Source organism: Corvus brachyrhynchos, unplaced genomic scaffold (genome assembly GCF_000691975.1).
Source record: "Corvus brachyrhynchos isolate BGI_N302 unplaced genomic scaffold, ASM69197v1 scaffold136, whole genome shotgun sequence".
In the NCBI taxonomy this organism is placed as follows: Eukaryota; Metazoa; Chordata; class Aves; order Passeriformes; family Corvidae; genus Corvus; species Corvus brachyrhynchos.
In genome coordinates this window covers 5,642,135-5,651,369 of record NW_008239080.1, presented here as the reverse complement: position 1 = coordinate 5,651,369, position 9,235 = coordinate 5,642,135, and the positions used below count along the sequence as shown (strand labels likewise).

The 9,235-nt window shown below is 38.5% G+C and overlaps 1 protein-coding gene across 3 annotated transcripts in view; it reads left to right on the top strand.

The window, feature by feature from the left end:
• Window positions 1-9,235, top strand: part of LOC103619142 (E3 SUMO-protein ligase ZNF451-like) — a 35,786-nt gene continuing 26,551 nt past the window's right edge. Inside the window, exons 1-6 of one of the 3 annotated variants that reach the window (XM_017739284.1) lie at window positions 1-20; window positions 256-339; window positions 5,741-5,824; window positions 6,994-7,119; window positions 8,031-8,142; window positions 8,741-8,891. In XM_017739284.1, the coding sequence (XP_017594773.1) occupies window positions 259-339; window positions 5,741-5,824; window positions 6,994-7,119; window positions 8,031-8,142; window positions 8,741-8,891 (554 nt within the window). In that variant the 5' untranslated portion in view covers window positions 1-20; window positions 256-258. Of the gene's footprint in view, window positions 21-255; window positions 340-5,740; window positions 5,825-6,993; window positions 7,120-8,030; window positions 8,143-8,740; window positions 8,892-9,235 lie in introns of those variants that run through there. The other 2 variants (XM_017739283.1, XM_008637629.2) reach the window with 2 other exon arrangements.

Below are 9,235 nucleotides of genomic sequence, written 5' to 3'. Positions count from 1 at the left end.
TGGCTGCTGGAGGAGTGTAGGTATTGGCATGCTTTGTAGATAAAGACACTTTTTACATATTTGGAAAAATACAGTAGCGTGATTCGAGTCAGAATCGTTTATCGCTTTTTCTGGTGTCACTGATAATTGAGAGTGATAGAGACTTGTTGGATACAGATAGACTGCAAAGCCAAAGAAGGCATAAAATGGAAAATGCTGTATAGTTCAACAAAACTCACAAAGTGAAATTATGTAGTATGTTTTGTTTCCGTTTAGATAATGGAGTCTTGTAGCTCTGACAACCTTCGCAAGAGTCAATCACCGGCTTCTGAAAGTGAAGACGAGATTGAGTTCATTGGAGTAAGTAGATCTTGTAGTGGAAACACAGTGCTTGTTGGAAAAAATACACTTTCAGTAGTCCAGCAAACAGGAGAGGGGGTCTTTATTGACTCTGTTGATGATTATATTTCGATGTAAAGCATTACTCTTGAATATAAAGATAATTTCATTTGTGAGTGTTTGTGGCAGATAACAACTTGATCTTAAAGGTTTAAGTGCCCTTTCTTGGAAAGGTATAAGATGATGTCAGTTGGTCCTGTAGTGAAAATATGGTCTTGAGTATCCCAGCAGATGAGGGGGGAATTACAGTGATCAGTGAGATACATGAGGGACTGTAGATAACTTTCCTGGTAATCATATTGCATAGCATTTTGCTTTATGAATAGTCCCAGTAAAGTTAATGGAATGAATCACTGCTCATTCTGCAAATTAGTGTCAAAATCACTGTACTCAGTTTAGAAAAGGAAGGAAATAATGGGTTAGAGGCCTTAAACAATCCTCTCAAATTGTGAGGCACTCTCTATTGTACAACATGCTGACATGGTTTATGTGAATGTAACTTTAAGACACTTTTATCTGTTGGAGATCCAAGAGAAGCAGAATGTTTTTCATGCTGCCTGCATTCTGGCCTCAATCTGTCATCAGTGAAGTGGTGCTGGATGGCAGGGTCACATAGAATCATAGAATTGTTTAGGTTGGAAAAGAGCATTAAGATCATTGAGTCCAGCTATTAACCCAGCACTAAACCATGTCCCTAGGAGCCACATCTACACATCTAAAGATGTTTTTCTTGAAGGAGCAAGTCATGTTACTAAGGTCAAGTGATTAAATGATGCCAGTATTTTTAGCAGCTGTTTTTTGTAGAATTTTCTCATTTTTGAACAGAATACTGAATAATAACTAGATTCCCCCCCCCCCCCATTTTTTTTTATTTTGTGTGGTGTTTGATTAAAGCCAAAGTTCAACATGCAGACTTTCTGTGGGGGTGTTTAGGTGCTCAAGTATGAAGGATAGGTGGGGTTTTTTGCCAAAATTATAAGTAGTTGAGTATCTCTGAGACGTCTTAATCTTTTGGTTGATTTTGGCAAAATTGATTAATGAGTTCAAAGTTCATTATATATGCAAAAGTATTCATGTGCATCTGCAGAGAAAGGCTTGGGGTTGTTGGTGGATGAGCTGGCAATGTCTGCTTGCAGCCCAGAAATTCCCGTGTGTCCTGGGCTGCATCCAAAGTGGTGTGGCCAGCAGGGCGAGAGAGGGGATCCTGCCCCACTGCCCTGCTCTGGTGAGACCCCACCTGCCATGCTGCATCAGCTCTGGGATCCCCAGCACAGGAAGGACATGGACTTGTTGGAATGAGTCCAGAGGAGGGACACCAAGATGATCAGAGGGGCAGAGCACCTCTTCTGTGAGGAAGGACTAAGAGAATTGGGATTGTTCAGCCTAGAAAAGAGAAGGCTTCAGGGTGTCCTAATTGCAGCCTTCCAGCACCTGAAGGGAGCCTACAGAAAAGATGGAGAGGAGCTTTTAACAAGAGCATATAGTGAGAGGACAAAGGGGAAGGGCTTCAGATTGAGAGTAGGTTTAGATTAGATATTAGGAAGAAGTTGTTTTCTGTGAGGGTGGTGAGGCACTGGAACAGGTTGTCCAGAGAATCTGTGGATGCCCCATTCCTGGCAATGTTCAAGGCCAGGCTGGATGGAGCTCTGAGCAGCCTGGTCTAGTGGAAGGTATCCCTGCCTGTGGCAGGGGGGTTGGGATGAGATGATCTTTCCAACCCAAACCACTCTGTGATTCTGTGATCATGACTGAATAAGCTTCATTTTCTTCAAACTGGGTAATTAATGAACAAGGAAACTAGTGTAGCTTGGAATGTGTAATGATTGAAGGGCTGCTGGAGCACCAAGAGCAGTAACTAAAGAGAACTGAAACAAAAGAACTAAAATCGGCATTTCTGGCTGCCTTTTTTTTTTCCTTGGCTTTGCCTGTGAATAATATGGATCCTTTGTGGTCCCAGTGACTATTGCTTCCAAGAGAGGCTGCTATATATAGGAAGATGACTCTGCTCAAATTTTGTGCAGGATTGATATCTTGGGGTGAGGAGCTTACTATTGTAGTTGATGAATACTAGGGGAAAGGTGTGTGACCCTGGCCATCACCTCATATCAGCAATATGTCTTCAGATCTCTCATTTGCTCCTCTGAGTGAAGGTGACTTTGGACTTCGCTAAAGGATTTCTAGACTGCTTGGCTAGCTTTAGATCATCCCATTTCCATATAATAAATGTGTATGACTGGAAACTTGTACTCTTCATAAATGTTATGGATGGATGCCTCCTGGTTACCTGCATGTCCTAAAGACCCAGTGCATAAGATGGGACTATATAAATTGAATTAGAGAAGCCACTGGGGTATCCCAACCTGTGCTCATTTTGATAGAAAACAAGTAGTTGTCAGCCGTATGATCTGTGTTTTTCTTCCTTTTTCTCTTTTTTTTTTTCCTTCTTGACAGTCAGATGTGGCTTTGGTGTGGGTTTTTTGTTTCTTTGATCTGTTTTTTCTTTGTGGTTTTGGGTTGTTTGTTTTTCTATTTCATTCACTTGTACTATGGTGTTTGAATTCATACTGTAGGACTGTGCTTTTTCTCCATCAGATAAGGACTTTTGTCAATGTGCTGCTGCCTGATATTTTCAGCTTTTTTAATCTGATTCACCCTCATTCAGGAAACTTGAAACTATTCTTCCATAATTTCCCACCTTTTAGTTCTTCATTGCAACGTATTTTGTCCATTTAAAATCATTACATTTTAAGTTTTGCATACCACCAGAGAAATATAATTTAATCTGCAGTGCAAGCTGTTACTCCTACTTTATTAAGATAGGATGGTCTTGCCCCCATTTTGTTTACTTGGGAAGGATAAGGCAAGAGTGAAGAAATTCACAGGTCTAATGCCCTGTGAACAAATAGATAATTCCAGTTGGCACCAAGCACTGGACTTAAGTTAATATACCAAATCAAGTGATTTGCTAAAGCATGGTAGTTACTATTTAAAGGTTTTGCTTCCTTTCCCCCATAGATGTTAATTATTAGATACTCCGAATGAAGTATTTGTCTCTCTGGCTTTTAGTTGCATCACAGCAGGAACTGAATAAAATGGTAGTGATGTTATGAAGCAACTCTTTTATTTTTGCACCCATCCCAAGTCAGCCAGGGATTTGAATTTTTGTATTTGCTACGTTACAAAAATCAAAACTTGTTACGTGCATGTTGGCTCATGATGTTGGTCAGTTCTCAGCAGTCTTAAAAGTTGGAAGTCTGCTGGGACAAAGATTTAGAACACAAATAGTACAATTTATGTCAATTTTTAAAAATTTATTTTAATGTAAACTTGTCCTATAATAATTATGTTTACATGTGTATACACAGTTATGCTCACATAATTATTTGTCAAAGAGAAGTTTATTGTCACATACATGAAAGCTATATTCATGCTTTCTGTATGCTAGTGTGTGTATAATTATGCAGAAGTTTAATTGTGCTGTTTAAGTAAACTGGGTATTTGATCTGAATGCACGTAAAGCTAGAAACAACAAACAAAGCACCTTGCATGGTGTATCAGTGGACAAGGTGTCTGTTAGCTAGGCCTGATTATCCAAATATGGAGTGAAATGAGGAAAGGCAGGAAAGAGATACCACAGTTTAGGGCTTTTGGAGAAAACTTTGGGAAGCAATAAAAATGAGCTTCACAGAACTGCTTGAGAAGAAACTGTCCTTAGAGATGAATATGAGGCTTCATCTTTACCAGTTACCAGTTAAACAAATTTGATTGTATTTACAGTTAAATTGGGTACTGTGCATAGCATAGTGAAATTGCAGTTTTGTTGACTTAATACTGATGCTTCCAGGCAAAGCTGTGAATAACGGTAGAGACGCCACAGCTGCCTGGGGAATTCAAAACCTAGAAATTCTTCTACTCATGGAAGTAGCTGTGACTTTTGTTCATTGCTCAGTGGCATGGCTGTTAGTTTGTGAGAAGAATGGCTTTTGAAGATTGTTTAGAGAAGTAATTTAGAAGTCAAGCATTTTGGGGGTTTTTTTGGTTAGTTGTTTCTTTGTTTTGTTGTTGGTTGGTTGTTTCATGGTTGGTTTTTTTTTTGGCGGGGGGTGGTTTTTTTTAGTTTTTTTGAATGTGAAGGATCTGCTGATAAGATGTGAAGAGTGAGCATATGTTAATGCTAGTACATCAGAATACTTTTGTCTTTCGGGATGCCAAGTATGCCAGTATAGACAGCTAGAGAGGCCCCAGCTTTCAGCTGTTCATGGAGAGCTTGTCCATGTTGTTTTTGTGTAATCTCAGACTCTTGTGTGCCCAAGTTTACTCCCCCACTCATCCTGTGGGGAGTTACAAGTAGGATGAAGCTCTCTGATCCTCAGCTTCTTAACTCCCCTATAGTGATGGAATCCTCAGGTTTGGCACCATCTTTGCATTACTATTTAGTTGAACCAGCTGGAAAGAAAGTAATTAAAATTCTCATGATTTTCAGTTTAGGGCTTGTCTTGTGTGGAGGTGAGCGGTACACAAAAATTGCATAGAAAAGGCACAGAATTTGGAAGGAAAAAGAACACTTAATGTGTGCAAAAGACATTTAAACAAGTGTAATAATAGTTGTGTTAAATTTATTGTTTTGATCACTTGAACTTCTAGGCTTGAAAGTTACTCTGCATTTCAGCTGTCAATTTGGTAAGTTTTGATTAGTTGCTGAACCCTGGGAGTAAGAAAATAAGAAAAATCTCTGCCCTTGAAGAAGGTACAGCTGTTAGGATCAGAGCTAAACATTTCAGAACACATTTTTTAACTGATTGGACAGTCAGGTGATCTGAGTGTGTCTTTGAACTCTTACTTGCTAACATCTGTTTAATAAAGGTTTGATTTCTTAAAAGTATTGCAGAGGCTGTCAGATTCTACAGAAGCAAATCTGAAGTGGATTTTTTTTATATATATTTCATTTAGAAAACCATGTTATCTTTATTTATTTAATCATAAAAAGTTAAGTACTCTTTGGGGGAAATTGGAGGCTGGCAGCTTGATTCATAGAAGCTTTTGTCATCTGTCCCAAGATTTCATCCCTCTTCTCCCCAGTGAGACAGGAGGACTGTTTATGCCCGGCCAGCTGAACAGCTTTACTGCCTTGAATGGTGGAAGAATGTAAAGAATGAGATGCATTGAGAGCAGCAGAGAGGATTCCATGCTGCTTTTCTCTCTGCTACTCATCATCAGGCAGTAGGTCTTCCTAGCCTGCCCTACATAATTGATTGTTAATATCTTGAACAAACTGCCAGTATATGGCAGAGATGGTACATTTTATCTCTGAGGAAGACAATTTAATGCTTTTGTGTGTGCATTTTTAACACTTCCTTTCCAGGAGGGACCTTTAAGGCCTGTCCTTGAATGCATTGATCTTGTCAGCAGTGAGGATGAAGAACCTAACAGCAGTTGTTATTTTCATGTGAGTATGTTGTAATGTATTTTATGACATCTTGATTGAATAAAGTAATTGGTCTTCTGTATTTTTTTCCTATCAGTTACTCTTCACAAAAGCCTTGTTAGATGTATTTTTACAAATACTAAATAACCAGTATTGAAGTATTTTGATTTTTCTACCTGCTGTTGAGTGAAAAGCAAGAATACCAACACTCCATTTTTTCCTTGGTAATTTTATTTCTCTTTCAGTCATCTTAACAAGTGTGTGAAAATAAAATGTCACTTTACATTCAGCCTCAGAAGTCAGGGTGTCCAGTTTCTAGCCTGGAAACATATCTGATCTACTACCAGGCCTTTTCTTTCTAAAATAACTTTTTAAGAACAATTTATGGCTTGAATGACCTTATTCCAGTGACAGTCTGGTTTTAGTTCAGCCAAATCCTTCATAATCCAATCTAAGAATGTGCAAGTCAGAAGCAGGCTCATCAGTTTATCTATCCCCCAAACTTATTCTGCCTGCTCTGCAAGGCCTTTGAAAAGAGCGTTGATAGACCCTACCAGAGCTGGTTTTGGCAGCAGTGACTATCTTTTGACTTTTGTTTTCCTGTGTTGCAGTAGTGGATGTTTGTAATAAACCTGATTATTAAGGAAAGGTGGATCTTCTGTACATGCATAGGCTGACACTACGGGGATGATTTCTAGAGCTGACTGTGTAAGAGGAGGAAACTACAGTATATGGTCTATCCCTTAGGCTAGAAAAAGCTAATGACCTGCCTTTCTGAAGATAGTAGGCAGTGTTAGAGCAAGAATGATCGCAGTTCTCAGTTTTTTAGATGGGCTGCCTGTTGGCTTTGAAGTCAGGAGGGATTTTGTTTACTTAGAAGAACTTACTTAACTTTTCATTTGTTGGAGACTTCTAGGATTCTCAGCATCATGTTCCTCTACTGCTTGGTGAGGCTAATGTTTATGTTGAAATGCCTTGAATATGTTGAGGGGAGGGTTGTTTTTGTTTGTTTTTTAACAGAAGTTACAAATGCTGGTAAAAAGGAAGAGAAAACTAGCAAGGTAGCTCATGGAACTTAGGATAAGAGTATCTTTACTGAACTATGTCGTGATGCTTGGGCATCACTTGTCAATGTATTGGTGTCTGTTACTTAACAGTCACCAAATAAGAGTTTAACTTTCCAATTGTAGAGAAATACTAAGCGTAAGGATCACATTGACTATCAGAAGGAACGAGTTGCATCAACCCTGGATCGTCTGGCACGCCATGTTGAAGTAGAGAAACAGCAAAAAGAAGAGAAAAACAAGGCCTTTAAGGTATTGGATATGTTTTATTTTGGAAGAATTGCATAATAAAGGCCTTGTAGTCACAAGTGTCTTTGTTTTCACTACTGAGCTAATAAAAAAATTGGTGAGGCATACCTGAAACTAGCAACTAGACTTCTGCTTCTGGGTCATTGTGTGAAACACAACATCGACTTTGTCTCTTTTGTGGCTTTTAACTGATCAATTTTCTAGTCTTAGTGCAGTTTCTAAAGGGGGAAAAATTGGAATTGAACAGGGACAAATGTAAATCCAGAGCTGGTGAAATGTACTGACTTCCCAGCCTAATTTTCTCAACGCTGTTAACAGCTTTTAAAAATCACATAATTGTACTATAGTTACAGCTTGTTATGGTCTATGGTAGACTATGCAACTGCAGTACAAGAGAGTAAAAGGCTAGATTAGATACAGAACAAGGTAGCCGTGGTGTCTGGAGGCCTACATCCCCATTCTGTCTCCTCCACATTGAATTTGGCAATCTGTCTATGTCTCCACCTACACTTTTTCAACTGTAAAGTGGAGTCAGAGATAACCGTGTAACTTTTAAAGCAGTTTGAGAATGAAGGCTGAAAGATCCTTTTGTTAAAGAATATTTTCCTCCTGCTTGGCTCTTTCCTCATTAGGTAATGCAAACTGCAGACTTAAATTTAGTCTTCAAAGTGAAAATGCCGTTTTGTTTCCCTTTCGTTTTGTTTCCCTTTCGTTTTGTTTCCCTTTCGTTTCCCATTCTATTTTTATTGTATTGAATACAAGTCAGTTGAGTTGTAAGATTTTTTTCCCCTCACTTATGTTTTTGTAGGCGTGTTTTTTAGGAACCCATGTGTTAGTTTTGGGATACATACTTAGTCTTTTTTCTTTTTTTTCAAATTCAATCCCAACGTTGTCTGGTATGTTTTTTCTCTCAGGAGAAAGTTGATTCCCAATATGCTCATGGGTTGCAAGAATTAGAATTTATTCGGGAACACAGTGATACAGAAGCTGCAAGGTTATGTGTGGACCAGTGGTTAAAAATGCCAGGTGAGAATAGAAAACTAAGTTTGAGTGATGATTTCGAAGTCCTGCATTACAGAGCAGAACATGTGAAAATTTTGTTGAGCTTGCAGGTGCCTTGTGCATAACCAAACCCTACAATATTAATTTTGCTATAGCATTTCATTTGGAAGTTCTTAAGCACTTATTTCCAGGAAAGCTATCCTTGTAACACTTTGCTGCTTAGAAAAGTAAAGATAGGGAGTCTAAAAACCATTAAGGAAATGTTAATTATTTTTGTAAGCAAAGTTGCTAGGAAGAAAAAAAATATTACTGTTGAACTGCTGCTTAGGAAAATGTAAGTAAGTGTGACTTCACAGTGTTTAATCAATTTAAAATACTGCCTGGAGGACCTGGAGGAAGGGTGTTGAAGTGTTTGAAAAGTTATACTGCTGGGAATTGAAGAGACAGTGAAAGAGCAGACTTACTGTAGTAGAATTGAAGGACAGTGAGTGCATTGTTAGTTTGCTTTTAAGAATCACTGCAGTTTGATTTTGGGATGTTTTAGGGCTTGTGTGTTATTTTGTTTGTTTTCTTAAGCCTCTGTAATTCAGCTTCTGGTTAAGTGCTTTGTTTTGTAACACAGGTCTGAAACCAGGCTCTGTTAACGGTGGAAGAAGGGGTGGTTATAAGAGGGCAGGTCAGACTCGAGTCAACAGCAGTCCCAAATATTGTCCTGTGATGCATTGCAACAGACAGTTCGATAATGTACATCTTCTTCTAGGTCACCTTCAAAGGTAAGGACATACTGTGCAAGAGTTCAGTGCAAGGAATAATACTAAAAGAATATGCTCTAACTTAGGACATCAGTACCAAGTCTGCTTTAAACTGCCTGTGCTGACAAAGCTTCATTTTGAGAGCCGATAAATATGTTACAGTTTATATAGATGAGCTTCATGGGGGTTTTTTTCTTGGTTTGTTCTTTTACTTGGTGTTTGTGGTTTATTTTTTTCATTCAGAATTGATGTCTTCCTCTTGTCGTGCATTTTTTAGTATATGGGGTTTTTTGAGAAGTAAGATTTCTGTACTCCAGTTTAGTTGTATCTTCATCCAAACTTGAAATAAAGCAAAAGACTATGTT